The sequence below is a fragment of the Aphelocoma coerulescens genome, chromosome 5, assembly GCF_041296385.1.
Source record: "Aphelocoma coerulescens isolate FSJ_1873_10779 chromosome 5, UR_Acoe_1.0, whole genome shotgun sequence".
In the NCBI taxonomy this organism is placed as follows: Eukaryota; Metazoa; Chordata; class Aves; order Passeriformes; family Corvidae; genus Aphelocoma; species Aphelocoma coerulescens.
The window spans coordinates 13,847,207-13,863,641 of record NC_091019.1 but is presented as its reverse complement, the minus strand read 5'-3'; the positions used below and the strand labels follow the sequence as shown (position 1 = coordinate 13,863,641).

Sequence of the window (16,435 nt, the reverse complement as noted above, 5' to 3'; positions counted from 1 at the left end):
CGCACGCCCGGAGCCTCGGTGATGGGGATGGCGCGGTACTGCACGGGCGCCGCGGGGTGCTCGGTCCTGGTACGGTGGCTTCGCTCCGCACTGTGCCCGTGCGGGGCAGCGTAGCCGGCGCCGCCGCGCACGGGAGCGGCGGACGGGAGGAGATTGCAGGGGCGCTGGCCGCCCTTCCTTATAGGCCCGGCGAGGAAGAAGCCGCTGTGACGAGGTGGCCGAGTGGTTAAGGCGATGGACTGCTAATCCATTGTGCTCTGCACGCGTGGGTTCGAATCCCATCCTCGTCGGAAAGCAAAACTTTTCCCGAGCACTTAAAAAATATATATATTTTTTTGGCTTCACACTTCTAAGGGGACCTCTCCCTCCCGCCTCTCCCTTCGGCCCTTATGCGGAGAAGGAAAAACGGAGGTGGTGCCCGGGACAGACAGGACACAGTGTCCTGAGCGATTCAGGGTCACAAGACAGGACAGAGTGTCCCAAAGGTTCTAGGGGTTGCAGCCAGGAGGGAGTGTCATGAGGGATCTAGGGGTCACCCAGGATAGTGTCCCAAGGAATTTAAGGGTCACAGCCAGGACAGAGTGTCCCGAGGGATTGAGGGGTCTCACCCAGTATCCAGCTTCCTGTGGTGCTTCTCCATGGCAGAGCCTGATTTACCTCCTTTCCTCAGAACCCAGCTCTGCTGTGGAGCTTCCAGCTGCGACAACACTGGGAATTAATCCCTTTTAATCTGAACCTCCTCTGTAACCCCAACAATATGTCCTATTAGGGCTGGCCAGGTCCTTCATGAAAGCTTTGAGTAAAAATTAGAGGGATGGAAGATCTCTCCAATGAGGAAAGGCTGAAACAGCTGGGATTGTTCAGCCTGGAAAAGAGAAGGCTCCAAGGAGCCCTTTGAGCCCCTCCCAGTGCCTAAAGAGGCTCCAAGAGAGCTGGACTTTGGTCAAGGGGGAATGGTTCCAAACTGGAAAAGGGGAGATTGAGATGGGATACTGGGAAGAAATCCTTCCCTGTGAGGGTGCTGAGGCCCTGGCACGGGTTGCCCAGAGAAGCTGTGGCTGCCCCTGGATCCCTGGCAGTGTTCAAGGCCAGGCTGGACGGAGCTGGGAGCAACCTGGGATAGCAGAAGGTGTCCCTGCCCATGGCAGGGGGGTGGGACTGGATGGGCTTTAAAGTCCCAGCCCCTCACTGAAAATGACATCAAGGTTCTCTTTGGATAAGTAATTACTGCACTTGGCTTTGTCCTCCATCAAGTTATGGCAATTTAAAAAGCATAAATGAGTGTATTGACAAGATACGGGAAAACTTTTCCTCTCTGCCTAAGTCATCAAGGGTTCACTACAAAAAAACCTCTGGAATTAGAGGCCTGGAAGTAGAAGTTAATGAAACACAGAGCTTCCAGGGGAAGGGACATCTCACACCTCTGCTGGGACAGCTCTGAGCCCCTCCTGCACACGTTGCCATGGTTTTAAGTACACTTAAATCCTTCTGGAAATTAGATCATACCAAACCCTGGGCAGAAAGTGGCCAGATCACAACGCTGCAGCCTCACAAAAGGCTCCCAACCCCAATAGACCAGTTAAAACACAACTGGACGAGTGTTACTGTGTGGAAGGTGAGTATTTAGGGGCTAATTCCAGTCAGTCCTGCACAGGGAGAGGCCAAGCCATGGGGAAGTTTGCCAGGAGGGTTTATTTGTATAGAAAAGTGCTTTAGCACAGTGAGATACACGTTCTCCTGATAAAGAGAATTATAGAATCGTCTAGGATGGAAAAGACCTTCAAGATCAATTCCAAACCCCAACCCAGCACTGTCAAGGCACATCCAAGTAAAGGCATACTAAAGAAAGGAATTCTTCCAGGACCTACACTTTGTATGGAAAGCTTTATGCCTACAACAAGGACCCACTGTTTACCTGACCCAGCCTCAGATGGGAATTTATCACAGGGGATCTCCAAGAGCAACATTTTTCCAGCTAACAAAACATCAGACACTGTTTTGACTTTAAATAAAATAAAATTAATTAAAATGCAATTAGAGGTAGGATCCTTGTGAAATAAATCCTAAATTTTCAGTGTTCAAAGAATTTTGGAAACAGAAGCCCAGGAGTTTCTTAACCAGGAAATTAGAAGTTGCCAACTGCAGCCACTATTCCAGGAAAAGGGGAAAAAGCAGTGCTGAGCTCCAGTTCCCCATCAGGCCCTCTGGCCCCAATCTCAATCAGGAAAATCACTGTCAGAGGCTTTTTTTGTAACAGAAGTTTCTTACCAAAAAACCTCCCAACATAACTTGGGACACCTCAAAGTCTAATTTAATTGCCACCCCTAAATCTACCCCCTGCATCCAAATCCAGTAACAGCTCCAGCCACCCTCTTTTTATCCACTGAAGGTCCCCAGGTTCCATTTATTTCCATGAAAGGTGTATTCCAATGCAGCAAAAATTTGGATAACGCTGATTTTTAGCATCATCTCTAAATATCTGGAATTAAATTAGAATCATGAAACCTTTGGCAGAATGTAGAAGAGCAAAGCTCAAATTGGAGTGAATTTTTATGGAAATATTCAACATCAGCTGGATGACCCAGCACAGAAAGACATCACTGGGCTCCTCTGAGCTACTGGAAGCAAACACTGGTTTATTGTGGTTTGGCAGCCACGTCCTGACCCTGGTGACATCATCAAGTGATTTTAGAAGGAAGGTACTAATTCCTGTGGGCTGGCCAACCTGAGATCTCCAAAATTGATATAAAAACCCTCCCAGAAGCCAAGAATTGACTGTGTAAATGCTGGTGAAAGTAAGAACTCTGGTGATACTTACCATTCTGGAAATATACTGATATAAAATTATTGTTTAAAAAGTCTTCTGCTTCATAAAACAGATTTTGTTTTTCTTGAAAGATAATTGTCACCTTGAAGTGATATTAAAAAATCTCTTCAAGACAAAATCTGGGGACTAGCACCTCCAAAACTGCCCAGTAGCTGCACCCAGAACTACTAACTTAAGTAATTATTTGAATGAATATTGGTAATTTCAAAGGCAAATGGATCTTGCTGACAAACAGCAGGCACAAAACGGATTACAGTGTTCTGGTTTTACCTCACAGTGTTGTCAGGGATAATCTCGGAATTTTGAAATCAATCTGACAATAAAATACAGTAAAAATAGGGGTTTTTATGACATGACATCCAGGAGCTCTTACTGTAAGACACAGGAACACAGCAGGCTGGAAGAAAAATCAATTTTTGACTTTTAGTGCATGCACTTCATTATCCATGTGGATAATTGATCCTGAGTCCTTTGAGGTGAAGGCAAAGCTGCCCATGCCGAGCAGAGTTCGGTCCTTGTTGCCTTCAAGCGTCAGTTCACGGATGGGCAACATAAAACTCCTGTTTTAGCCACGTTTCCCTGCTCATCTTTCGCAGCACCTGTGGGAAGCCGGGATAGTTCTCCAGCCCCACTGATCCCTCCCACCCCAGCTCAAGGCACACTTTGTTCACCTCAACCACAATGAAAAGTCAATCTTTGGTCTTTGCATGCTGCTCTCCCGGCCAGCAGCATCCACAGGTGCTGGGTATCCTGCTCATTCCTCCCAGTCCTCCGTGGCCCACTCGGGCATGCTGGAGCAGTACTCAAAGTCCGCTCCCTTGTAGCGCAGGGCATGCAGGAACATCACCAGCTCCTTGGGAGACGGGTCCCGCCTGCTCGTCCTGCACTCCACACACAAAGGGTCCTTCTCTTCCCAACCCTTCTCCCCTGTTTGTCCATCCTGATTCCCACACAAACCGAGCTCTTTGTCTTTATCAAGCATTTCCAGGTTGATATCAGAGTTCAGCGGATAAGCTGCTACATCATTCCTCTCGGGATCCTTCACAACCCTCTTGGGATTCTTCTCGTCCTCACCAGGGCAAGAACTCCCATTTATAGGATCAGTCTCTGCAGACTTTGTGCAGTCACCTGAATTCCCACAGTCTTTACTTTCACCACCGGAGTTCAAGTCCTCCTCCCCAATACCCAAGACCTCCAGGCTCTGTTTGGAACGATGCTCCTCCACCAGCGCTTTCAGGAGCTCCTCATCCGTCTTCCCGATCTTCCCGCCCTTACCCCTGTCCGGGCCCCACGCCTCCATGTTGTAGATGGGATCGTTGACAATGGGGTGCCCCAGGAACTGCAGGTGGACGCGGATCTGGTGCGTGCGGCCCGTGCGTGGCAGACACTTCACCACGCTGGTGCTGCCGTTGTAGCTGAGCCTCTGGAAGAGGGTTTGGCAGGGCTTCCCCTTGGGATCCACACGACAAACACCGACCTTGTAGGAAACCACCAGGATGGGCTCTTCGCAGACCACCTCGTGCTCTGGGAACTCCCCCACCACCCGGCAGACATATTCCTTCTCCAGCTGCCAGGAGACACAAGAGAAAGGCTCAGGAAACACAGTGGAAAACACACCCAAGCTCCAGCCTTGCTCCTCCTCCCTCTCCCCTCAATAAAATACATCCGATGGTGGCATTTTATTACAACAGAAAAGGGGAAAAAACCAAAATCAGCTACTTAAAGCCAAATTTCCCCTCACATTTTCCCCACCTAATTGGGAAATCAAGAACAGAAAGGCTTGGCCTATTTTCCCTTGTATTAAATTCAGGAGCCATCTCTCTGCAGCCTTTGGTTTACAGCCCTGAAGCCAATCCTGGAGAAAGTTTTGTTTGGATCAAGAGACTCTGGAAAAATGGGAATTTTAAAATTGCAAAAGTATTGGACGATTGATCCACTCAATATGTCAACTCAAAAATAAATCTGCTCTCCAACTGGTTTGCATGATCCCAGTAAGTTTGCACAGTGCCGTGGGACAATCCCTTGGGGAAGAAGATCCCCTCCAACCCAGTATCACCAAAATAATTTAAGTTTTTAGGAGACCACTTTCAACCTAAAATTACCTAAATCAATTAAAGTTTTAGGAGACCCTTTTCAATTTAATGTTACCAAATCCAATTAAATTTGTAGGAGATCCCTTTCAGTCCAATATAACCAAATTAAATTAAACTACCACAATGAACTAAAGTTTTAGAAGACCCCTTCCAATCTGGTATCAGCAAAAGCAGTTAAATTTTTAGGGTTTTCAATCTAATATTACTGAATTCAATTAAAATCTTAGGAGCTCCCTTCCAATCCAGTATTACTCAATTTTTACTCAATTTTTACCCTGCCTTTAGCCTATTAAGGACAAGAAGCACCAACAGATAAGAACAGCAACACAATCATGAGCCGTCTGGGGAACTTGAGCTCACCTAGAGCCCAAATCTGGCTGACTTTGGAGCACACCTGCTCCAGGAGAGCACAGCAGCAGCGGCTCCAAGCCCTCACCTGCCTCTGCCGGACCTGCTCGTCGATGCGCTTGGACACGGCCGCGGTCTTGGCGAACATGAGCACTCCCGAGGTCATGCGGTCCAGGCGGTGCAGGGTGTGCAGCTCCCGCAGGCCGTGCTCCTTGCCCAGGATGAAGATGACCGTGTTGTGCCGGAACCTGCCGCAGGGGTGGACAGGCAGGGACGAGGGTTTGTCCACCACCACCACCTCCTCATCCTCTGCCAGAATGCGGATGGGCTGCGCAGTGACCGGCGGCTCGTGCCGATGCACCGTGTTCCTGAGGAAGTCGTTGTTCTGCAAGGGATACGGACAATTAGCCGGAGTCTAGCTTGTGCAGCCACCCACTCGGCCACAAACAACGGGGACTTGATATTGTGGGAGAAGAATTAAAGGCTCTTTCTCCAGGAACCCTGGATCTACGATAATAACTGTGTGTGTGTCACCGTGCAAATCCGGTAACCTGGCCGTAGCATATTCCCATTCCCAGGGTCCAAACAGGAAGCCGTGGGGCATGCGTGGGGCTGTAGGATCCACACATTCCCGAATCCAGTGGGGCAGGGATTCCCCGGGAACCCCGATTTCCCCTTCAGTCTCTCCACAGGGTTCGCAGAATATGTCGAGTTGGAAGGAACCCATCAGGATTATCGGGTCCAGCTCCTGGCCCTGTGTTATGTGACCACGGAGCTCACGGGGTGGTGCTGATGGCTCGGGGCACTCCGGGCTTCTCCACCACACCACGATCCCCACCGGAGCGCCCACCCCGGGGTCCGCCCACCTTGAGCACGATGTCCAGGTCGCGCACGGGCTCCTCGTTGAGGCGCAGGCGGCCGGCGCGGGCGGCGGCGCGGTAATAGGCGAGGGGCTGCGCTCGGAATTCGGTGCCGAAGACGTGCAGGAGGCTGCGGCCCACCCAGCGCCCCTTGCAGTAGGTGCGGAAGTCGAAGTAGTAGGGGCGCACCTTGCGCAGGCCGCCCTCGAAGTAGTACGAGGTCTCGGCGAAGTGCTCGGCGCCGAAGCTCACGCCGGCGTTCAGCTTCCGCGGCGGCGGCACGTAACGCTCGCCGCCCGCCAGCCGCCGTTTCTTGGGGGCCGGCGCCGCCTCCTCCTTGCCGGCGGGGCCCGGCTCGTCCTCCCGGGCTCGGCTGGGGCCGGGTCCCGGCTCGGCCATGTCCCCGCGGGGCCGCAGCGGCGGCCGGACCCCGGCCCGCGCCGCGCGCACCCACACCGGCCACACCGCGCGCCGCACGCCGTGACGCACGGCGCTACGCCGGGCGGCGCGGCCAATCAGCGAGCGCGGCCCCGCCAGGCCACGCCCCCCGCGCCCCTGCCCCGCGCCCGCCTCCCCCTGGCGCCGCGTCGTGAGGGCGCGGGAGCAGAGGGAGGCGATGGAGGAGCGAGAATGCCTTTATTTTATTTACCTCCGAGCAGCTCCCCCCTCAGAACTGCTCCACAAATGACCCTCGAGCATCACCGCAGCCCGCCTGCCCCTCGTGAGCCTCCTCAGCCACCGCCTGCGGGAGGGACACGTCAGGGAAAAGCCAAAACATGAGCATTTTTTTGTAACCCCAGTCAGAAAAACCAAGAAATGCGCGTTTTTCATAGCCACAAAGAGGGAAAAGTCCAGAAATGCGCATTTTTCAAAACGCCAAACAGGAAAAAAACAACTCCAAGAAACAAGCATGTTTCATAACCTCAAAATCCAGTGTTGCTGCCCATTATTAAATTAGTCGGTGCAGGCAGGAAGAGAACACGCTCCCATATTTAAAAACATTAACAAATCAGGGCACATTGCTGCTCTGAGACACTAATTGTGACTTATTTTTGCCAAGCATTAAGCAGAGTAGACGATATTAAAGTCGTTTTAGTGAAGCTTTAAGTATTCCTGTCTGCTTTCAGAATTATCTGTGAACTGATGTTATCTAGAGTTTATCAGAGAGGATAGCTGGAGTTGTCTGGATCTGCTCTCTGGAAGCTGCCACAGCCTCCAAGAGACTCCCCTGGTCCTGCCCCTGTTCTCCATCCCTCCGGAATGAGCTCCTCTGAAGCAGAACTTCCCTTTATCCATTGACGAAATTTCCATTAAAAAGCAAAACCATACTGACCATCTACAGGCCTAAGTCTCACTCATGAGCTTTCAGAGGTGCCTTTAGAGATATCCATCCATGTGTCAGAGGTCATCCCTGAGGCAAAGGAAAACCAACAGTTACTACTCCCCCAGTTCTGTGCCAGCATCATGTGGAATTTAAAAACACACACAGGCTCCAGAAGAAGAGAAAATAGAAGTCTGCAGGCCCTATCCAACAGAAAACACCCCCTGCTTTGCCAAGCTGTTCTCTCCTCTTTTTTCCACAAACAGCATCTGCCAGGGATCCAGGACTCGGTCAGCAAAGCCAAGGAGGGCAAGCTCAGAGGGAGAGGAAGGAGTGTTCCTCAGGGAAGAGCAGATTTTACCGAGGCCACTGCTTTTCCTTGTCTGTGAGAGGGACGTAGATGACGCCCATGAGCTGGGTCTCGATGATGTGCCCATCGCTGGTCTTGTCGTACTGCATCAGCACCTGGTTTGCTCCCTCGGGCCCCACGGGCACGATCAGCCGCCCGCCCGGCTTCAGCTCCTTCAGCAGCTGCAGCATGGAGAAATCCCGGTCAGCAGAGGCAAAGAAACCCCACACAGACAATGGGAATAAGCCACACTGTGAAGGTCATGACAGGAAATAGGCTTCCGGTGGTTCCCGCATTTTCTCTAGGGACACCCAGCACGGCCACTCTTACCTCCTTGGGGACGGTGGCTGCAGCTGCTCCCACATGGATGGCATCGTAAGGAGCCTCCTCGGGGTATCCCTGCCTGCCGTCTCCAACTGCAGAGGGAAAACATGCAGGAAAGACCTTGGTTGTCATAACAACTCGGAGCATCAACACAAACTGGAAGGACTTCGAGGAGCAGAGCCAAGGGAGAAACCCCGGCACTGCAGGGAGCTCACCCACAAGCTTCACACGGCCGGAGCTGAGCAGCGTCGGATCATCCTCTTGGACGTTCCGGATGGATTCGTGCACCAGCTCCTTGATGTGCTCCACACCCACAGCTTTTCCCGTCGGGCCAATCTGGAAAGAACATCAGTAAAACACCTGATGCCTCCTGTATGGAAGAGACATGTTTGAGAGGGCAGGTTTTAGTGGGAATTGGGGTATTTCCAGGAAGAAACTCCAGAGCAGAGGTTCTGAAGAGAAGGTGCAAGCACCGTGCCCCTTCCTTGGTTTTAAGGCTGAGTAGTCACAGTTATATCAGCTAATGAAGGGATGTGCTTTCTGGGCTGGGAATAGAGTGCCATGAGCTCACCATCCTGGCGAAGCATGCGGTGAGGTATCCGCTCCCAGATCCCACATCCAGCGCCTTGGCACCCTCCACCAGCTGATCCTTGAGCAGCTCCAGGGCGTGGGCATGCTGCAGGGACACCCAGGACAAGGAGGTGAGAAACATCCTGGGTTAGTCTCCTCTCCCAACACTTTTCCTTGTTCTCTGATTTAATCACAGCACACCTGGCCTTGTGCCTGACACTTCCAGAGCAAAACTTAAGTGTCACACCTGGAAGATCTTTTGCAGAACATCATTTAGGCAGAGGCTCAGGAATTAAGTGTGAAACAGAAGGAAAAAAGGTCTCATGCAATAAAAAAGGGACAACACGGAATTCCCATCTAAGCACACTTTTAAAGCAACTGAAAGATTATAGGGGAAACTCCTCTTAAAAGAAAAATCCCTACAGAAACAAGCAGGATAATCATGTCCGTGGGATGTTTCACTTTTCTACTTGAAGAAAAATTAAATATCAAAAGAGAAGTAAACAATTCCCTCCATTTCTGTTGAAAGTGAGGAGTTTTCACCTTACCATGTGCGGGGCGCTGATCGTAGCCTTGTAGCCTAAAAGGAAATGGGTGACACAAGTTATTTGATAAGGAATAAAATTCCCAGTGGGAACAGCTCCTAATTCTCCCCCACCTTCCCCTAAAAATAGGAAAACACTTGTCTCCTCTCACAGAATCCCAGGATGATTTGGGTTGGAAGGGACCTTAAAGCTCATGCAGTCCCAGCCCCTGCCATGGGTGGGGACACCTTCCCTTAAACCAGGTGGCTTCAAGGCCCATCCAGCCTGGGCTTGGACACTTCCAGGGATAGGAATTCCACAAGTAGACCATGGAGCACCTTCCAAGGCACCTTGTGCCCTGCTGACAGCAGATGCTTTGCCAAAAGTGACTCACCAATGGATTGAGGAGAATCCATGTATGGGAAATACTTGATGTAGTGACCTCTGTCCGTAGCCAACAGCACATCGAAGACTCGCTGAGATTTAATGATCCCTTTTTCTGGGAAAGAAGGAAAAGAGAGACAGGCAGGACTGAAATCCCCAGCACTCCAGCAAGAAGAGATTTGAAAGGGGATGCACACTTCAGGGAGTTCGTGGATCTGGGGGAATTAATGAAGGATCTGAGAGACACAGCAAACACGACACTGATGGAAGGATATCCTTTCCCGCTCCCGCTAGGGGCCCAGCCACCAGCCCATCTCCAGGGCGTGACCACCTGCATCCACACTTCTGACACTGCTGAGCGTAGCGGGAGTGAAAGGGAGTCACGTTTCACGCCGGGAAGCGGAGACTCCGGTTCAGGTTTCAGCAGTGAACTCACGGGCCATGACTGCAGAGACATCCAACATCCCTTCACACCTTTCTGCGGGAATTTTACGGCTATTTTTACGTGTGTTCCAGCCCGCTGTCCTGAGCGGAGCGGGAGCACCGGGGACCATTCCAGCCCCCGGGCAGTGCTGGAGGCACAGCATGGACGTCCGGGACACTCGGTTGCATCCCCGGGCTCAGAACACCGAGCTGCAGCACTTTAAAAGGCGTCACACACTTCCAGAGGCAGGGAACGAAGATGTGGAAAGGCTTTCCTGCCCCTTCTGGCATAACACCTTGTTTCCAACTATAAATAGAACGAGTTCAGGCTGGGGCAAATGCCAAAATTAAGGAATGTTAACCCCAGCCCTTCAGAGTGAGCAGTGTCACACGGCGTGAGACTAAATATCCACACACAGACATTAAATATCCGTACACTGACATTCCAGCGGATGCTGCCGGGACTCACTGTAGAGGTTGTTGACCAGCTCCGCGTGCGTTTTTCCGCTGGATGTCCAGGCCATGGTCCGGGCGAAGAGCAGCCCCATGAGTGCCAGCACGGCGCCGGGTGGCAGCTGGCTCATCCCACGGACACGGCAGCGGCCTACGGAGAGAAGGGGTTCAGAGCCACGCCAGAGCTCCCCGTGTCCCGCTGAAACACATCCCGCCCTCACTAAACCATGGGAAACGTGACAGAGGCTCAAGGATGTCACACCGCACTCGCCTGCGCCGCCCACGACAACTTCCGCCCTGGGCCAACATGGCGGCGCGGCGGCGTCAGCGTCCGCTACCCTGCGGACCAATGGGCGCGCTCGCTCCGCCAACGGCGCGCAGTGATTGGTCAGGCCCGGGGCCGGTGACGGCGGCGATTGGGCGGGCCCGGGGCCGGTGACGGCGGCGATTGGGCGGGCCCGGGGCCGGAGAGGCGCGGGCGGAGCTGCCGGGGCTGCCCGGAGCGCGGGGCGGTGGGTGCGGGGCCGGGGCGGCCCCTCCGCGTCACGGGCGGCCGCGGGGACATCGCGCCCTGGAGGGCGGCCGGGCGTCCTGGTGGGATGAGAATTCCCTGGAACGTCCGCTGGCGTGACTTGGGCAGAGGGAGGGAGGTGGCGGAGGCCTGGGCGGGCGGAACTGCTCGGTGTTCACCGTTTATTCCCCTCATCCCAGGATCCCACGATGAGGATGATCGAGAGCGTGGACTCCGTGGTGACCAGGTCCAGCGAGGACCTCTGGGCTGAGATCTGCTCCTGTCTGCCACATCCCGAGCACAAGGACGCCGGCGATGCCTTCACAGACTCCTTCATGGATTCCTACGCCGAGGGCAGCGGATCGGGTGGCTCTTCCCAACCCACCCTGAAGCCCTGGGCACCCCTGAACGACTCAGAGGTGTACTTGGCATCCCTGGGTGAGTGTCTCCCGCTGCTGAGGTGCCTGGTGACAGCTCTGTTTATGTGGTGTCAGTGCTGTGGTCAAAACTTAAACACAGAATCTGACTCATTTTCTTCAAGTGCAGCAGTGGAAATGTGAAGCTCGGTCAGAGCTTCTTCAGCCCTGCCACAGAAAGGAACTTTTTATCAAGTAAAAGCTGAAAAAATTGGTTTTTACCCTCCACAGTAAGTGGGAGGCTGCACACAGCAACAGAACAGGTAGCAGAAGTGTTTTTCTAAGCTTTTATATCTACCAGAACTTTCATCTTGCCTTTGTTGCTGGTTCACAGTGCACCAAGTAGTGCACCGAGAGTGATTTATATTCCAATTTGCATGGAAATTGTGGGAACTCAGTGCCTGCGAGATCTGTGCCCTCCTGTGTGATTTCATGGAAACTGAGCAGTAAGTGTGAAAGTTATTAAAACTCCAAATGGGCAGAGTTGGCTGGTTGCACAAACCTTATTTCCTTCAGAAGCATCACCTGAAAAATATCATCTTGTGTATATATAAGAAAGAGAGCCACGCAGACTTGAAATACAGGGGGAAAATTACTTTTAAAATAGAAATTAGTCTTGAAAAGTTAATTTAACTTACTTTTTGATACAGAAGTCCAGATCCTTCTCTTTTCTCCTTCGAGAAAAAAACCATAACAAAGATAACAAAACCCCCTGTTCTCCTCACAGAGAGAAGACTGATGAGGATCAAAGGCCTGTCTCAGGAGGTGACCTCCAAGGACATGCTGCGCACGCTGTCCCAGGCCAAGAAGGAATGCTGGGACAGGTTCCTGCAGGAGAAGTTTGAGGCTGAATGTTACGTTGAGGGCCACGATGCTGACGAGAGGTAACGAGCAAGTCAGTGGGAAGGGGTCAGCACTTAGCTCTTAAAAACTAGAGAAAGGTTTTGTCAGGACATTACACAGAAATACCATCTCCCTGCAGCTTGGAGAGGCTGCCCTGGGATTCCTGCAACATTTTGGGAATGTCTCTTGGGGTTGTGCTAGAGGGAACACAGAGCATGTAGGGTTTGAGCTTCTAGTGCTCCCCTCAGACTGCATGGGAGCAGCTGGGGCCTACTCAGTGATTTCCCTCCTCACACGTGGGGTAGGAAAGGAATGGAACAGAGGAGGGAATGTTCAGTGTGTCTCAGATTGGGATTTGGGGTTGCTGCCAGTCCTGGGATGAGATTTCCCTTCCCTGCCTCTCTTACAGTGCTTCTGCTCTCTCCCCCATTGCCCTCACACAGATGATGTCAGAAGTAAGATGGGAGCCCTTTTCCTAAGCAATCTCCCATGCCCGATCACACGGAACGCTCTCCAAATTCCACATTTCTCAGCTGACATTTTCCATGATTGCTTCTGGCTGACAAGAAGATTATTTCTCTCCGTTGAAGAAAATCTACTTAAGCCAGAATTATGAAAAGTAATCCCTCTTTATAGTGAGGTTTCAGATGGTTTTCTTTGGTCCCCAGTTCACTGCGATTTATATTTAAAACCAAGCTTTTATGTGCTCTTTCTACTGTTTTTAAAGGATGAGTATGTTATCCATGAAAGAATTTCAGTCCCTAGAACTTGACTATGAAGTTAGAGGTCACTCCTGAATGGTGGTGAAGTTTTGAGTCTCACCCACCAGTGTAATTAAACAAGCATTAACTTCTAAGTGGACTGAATTAAGATGTTAGACTGTCAGGGTTATGTAGGTTCTTTAACCTTCCAGTGCTACTAATGCTCACACATTTTGAGATGTTCTTCCTGCTTTGGTTTTATTCCTTCCCTCCCCCCCAGTATTTCCTGATCTTCATCACAGAGGGGCAGCTGGGGTTTGTTTGAACAAGCGGTTTTTTACTTCCAGCCCAGAAAGCTGGAAATTCATGCAATCATAGACTGGTTTGGGTTGGAAGGGACCTTAAGGCCCATCCAGTCCCACCCCCCTGCCCTGGGTAGGGACACCTTCCACTATTGCTCCAAGCCCCATTCAGCCTGGCCTTGAACATTTCCAGGGATGGGACAGCCACAGCTTCTCTGGGCAACCTGTGCCAGGGCCTCAGCACCCTCCATGGGAAGGATTTCTTCCCAATATCCCATCTAACCTTGCCCTCTGTCTGATTGAGTTGCAGTCTTTGGCTACAGAGACAGAGGAGAACCTCAGGTGTGTAAAGGCTGAAAGGGGTCCTGTGAAGGTCCTTTTCACTGAGAGAAATCAGAGCATAAAATGTGTTTTAACCACAGTTTAAAAGGCCCACCTGCAGGGAATGGCTTTGTAGAATGACAGATTCTGCTTGTCCCTCTGGTCCAAGCATCCATCCCACGCCAGACCTCACCTGTGGGAACGGGAATACCTGCGGAGGGGCAGGAAATGCCTGTTGGAGGCTTTTCCTCTTGCTTCTCCTGTGTGTCCCTGTGCAGCTCTGTCACTCTGTGGTCTCATGGTGTCCCTTTCTGTCCCCAGCACGCTGGAGCACCTGAAACGCTGGCTGCAGCCTGACAAAGTGGCCATTAGCTCCGAGGAGGTGCAGTGCCTCATCCCGCCGGAATTGCAGCCAGAGAAGCCAGAGGCTGAGGAGGAGCCTCCGGCTGCGGAGCAGTGAGAGGCCCCAGCTGTGCCTCGTCTCAGCCCCCAGGAAGATGTACCCAGCCACAGGAATAGCAGGGAGGGGAGCACAGAGCAAATTATCAGTAATTAAAAAAGTAATTTTTAAAAGAAAGAGCCCCCAACACACCAAATTCCAGCTCTGGCGCTCCACAGACAGCAACTGGCACTGGTAGGGACGAGAGGGAATGCCTGTGACATGGCTGAACTGAAACTTCACGTTGATCTTCTCCAGCCTGCAGCCACCTCATCATTCCAGCCTGGATGTGGATTGCTTGGAATCCATCAGGAGTCACATTAAACAACAACAAAAAAAGCAGTTGTTGAGAAGCACCAGAAAACATCACGGTCTAGAATAGAGCAGAGAAACCACTGAATCACTGTCTTCCTGTCTTTTACATTTTCATTACTCAGTTGGGCATTTTTTCCTCTCCTGCCAGGTCCACTTTGGTGTTTTCTGCAGATCTTCACTGTTTCAATCTGGCTTGGCCCCAAGCTGTGCCAGAAAGAAGATGGATACTTCTCACCTCTGTGAATTTGTGACCCTGAAGGAAGCTCTCACTGCAGTCACTAAATTGATGGTGTCATTGATGTTGTAGCTATTTCACATTCCTCTCTGTAATGCACCCCCTAATATCCCACTTTATTGCCCAAAATCTCTATTACAGACTGGAGGGGGAATATTTTTGCTCTTGTTGGTGATTTTGTACCTGTTCTTTATCCCTTCAGCCTCTCCAGAAGATCAGATGAGGTTCTGTATTGGGAAACCAAGCGTGGTAGCCAGGGAGGGTATAAACAACTTGTTTTCATCACAGAATTGCATAGAATTCTCTGACTTGAAATATATTTAGTATTTAATTGTTTTTTTCACCCTGATTAACTCTGCAAAGGGTTATTTCCCTTTACTAATCCAAGAATCTGTGGTTTCGTGCTGATTTTTCGTTGATCCGTGTGTTCTGCCTCGGCACCAACACTGGAGGTCGGTAGAGGGAAGCAGCACAGTCGGTCAGAGCTCCTTAGGAGAAATTGTGGTTCTTGGACTTAGTCCACACCGGATTCATACCGTGTTCATTTGTGTCTGTTTGAAAATATTTTTTTAGGAGTAAATTCTTGCTGGAGCCTCCCAGTTTCCTGTCTCTGTACACAAACAGAGGCGCTGCTCTCTTGGTCGCTGCCTCACAACTCAGAGGTTGTTCCCACCTCAGCTTTCCTGGTGGAACTCCCACCCCAGGCTAACCTCCCAAAACAGTCACGGTCAGAATTCTCCATTAAAACAATCCCTTGTTTTTGAAAGCTTGAGAAATGGGGTGAATCATCTGAGTGCCAGTGATGCACAACTTGCAAGCCTCGTGTCTTGCTGGTTTGGTCATTAAATGTCCCTTTTAATTTATCCTTTACCTGTCCTGTATTATATTAAGTCTATGTCCTTGTGAAAATCTCTCTCACCAGATGTAACAAAGCTGTGACAAAGAGGCAGAACTCTGAGCTGTTCCCAGAAATGGTGTGTACAGAGAGAGAAAGCAGCAATTTCTCTGTCCCCAGCCTATTTCCCTATTTTATTTGTCAATAAAATTGTTCTTATGGGTAGCAAGCACTGTGAGGATGCTTTATATTATTTTATCTGTTCTTAAACATATCTGAGGAAGAAATGTACCCAAAAGAACTGTACTGAAATAATTCCACATCCAAATCACCAAGCATTTCCTTTGGAGAAGGCACCTGAGGGGACAGCTCTTACCATTTCACTTGTAACAATAATAACCATTCCAAGATTCTCTGACCTGCTTTCTGGAAACATGTAGGGAAAAGGAAATCCAACTGATCATTGCAAAGATTGAGCAATAATTTCCTTAAATTAATCCATTACATAGAGTTAGCTTATTCCCCCTATATATAATAAATGTAGTTATATGAATATAATTATATACAATTAAATCATAACTTAGAGTGCCGACTTGGAGTGGGTCTGTACTTAAATCACCATAAAAAAACCCTTTAAAACTTCTTTACAAAATCACTGAATCTGTGAACAGGAGAGTGATGTGTCTGAGCTGTGTTGTTGCACTTGGTGATGCCACACATGGTTTGAGTAGGAAGGACTTTACCTCGGAGTATTGGGGTTTATTTTGGGAAAAACAGGCTGCTGAGCTCTTCTCCACCAAACAAACTCTTGCTGGTAAAACCAGCAACCTCACGGGGGGGAGGAGGGTTTGCTTCTGCAGCAACACCAGTCTTCCTATGTGTGGAAATAACTCCCACAGAGGGAGAATTGTTGAGGTTGGAAAAACCCTCTGGGATCATTGAATCCAAGCCCAGCACAGCTGAGCCCACCACTATCCTGTGTCCCCAAATGCCACAGCCACACGGCTTTTAAACCCTTCCAGGGTTGGGGACTCCACCCCT

General features: G+C 50.6%; 3 protein-coding genes and 1 non-coding gene across 7 annotated transcripts; 2 read left to right on the top strand and 2 right to left on the bottom strand.

The window, feature by feature from the left end:
- The first annotated feature begins 208 nt into the window (after positions 1-208).
- Positions 209-290, top strand: TRNAS-GCU (transfer RNA serine (anticodon GCU)). The gene has a single exon. It is a non-coding gene; the product is annotated as a tRNA-Ser (tRNA).
- A 2,795-nt stretch (positions 291-3,085) lies between these two features.
- On the bottom strand, positions 3,086-6,729 carry RPUSD2 (RNA pseudouridine synthase domain containing 2). Its single transcript, XM_069016653.1, has 3 exons — positions 6,135-6,729; positions 5,357-5,653; positions 3,086-4,394 (listed from the first exon to the last, which is right to left on the bottom strand). The coding sequence occupies exons 1-3, from the start codon at positions 6,525-6,527 to the stop codon at positions 3,582-3,584; spliced, it is 1,503 nt and encodes a 500-aa protein (XP_068872754.1). The 5' UTR covers positions 6,528-6,729; the 3' UTR covers positions 3,086-3,581.
- A 312-nt stretch (positions 6,730-7,041) lies between these two features.
- LOC138111237 (protein-L-isoaspartate(D-aspartate) O-methyltransferase-like) lies at positions 7,042-10,771 on the bottom strand. Of its 3 annotated transcripts, none has more exons than XM_069016654.1 (9): positions 10,748-10,771; positions 10,493-10,627; positions 9,611-9,715; positions 9,241-9,272; positions 8,694-8,798; positions 8,338-8,458; positions 8,129-8,214; positions 7,811-7,980; positions 7,042-7,539 (listed from the first exon to the last, which is right to left on the bottom strand). In XM_069016654.1, exons 2-9 carry the CDS (start codon positions 10,605-10,607, stop codon positions 7,527-7,529), a joined length of 747 nt encoding a protein of 248 aa, XP_068872755.1. In that variant the 5' UTR covers positions 10,608-10,627; positions 10,748-10,771; the 3' UTR covers positions 7,042-7,526. The 3 variants fall into 3 exon arrangements, with proteins under 3 accessions (XP_068872755.1, XP_068872757.1, XP_068872756.1); XM_069016656.1 differs by having other exon boundaries at positions 10,739-10,759; XM_069016655.1 differs by lacking the exon at positions 10,748-10,771 and adding an exon at positions 10,703-10,725.
- A 153-nt stretch (positions 10,772-10,924) lies between these two features.
- Positions 10,925-16,054, top strand: CCDC32 (coiled-coil domain containing 32). Of its 2 annotated transcripts, none has more exons than XM_069016657.1 (4): positions 10,925-10,988; positions 11,188-11,425; positions 12,131-12,287; positions 13,892-16,054. In XM_069016657.1, exons 2-4 carry the CDS (start codon positions 11,197-11,199, stop codon positions 14,028-14,030), a joined length of 525 nt encoding a protein of 174 aa, XP_068872758.1. In that variant the 5' UTR covers positions 10,925-10,988; positions 11,188-11,196; the 3' UTR covers positions 14,031-16,054. The 2 variants fall into 2 exon arrangements, with proteins under 2 accessions (XP_068872758.1, XP_068872760.1); XM_069016659.1 differs by lacking the exon at positions 10,925-10,988 and adding an exon at positions 10,994-11,070.
- The last annotated feature ends 381 nt before the right edge of the window (positions 16,055-16,435 follow it).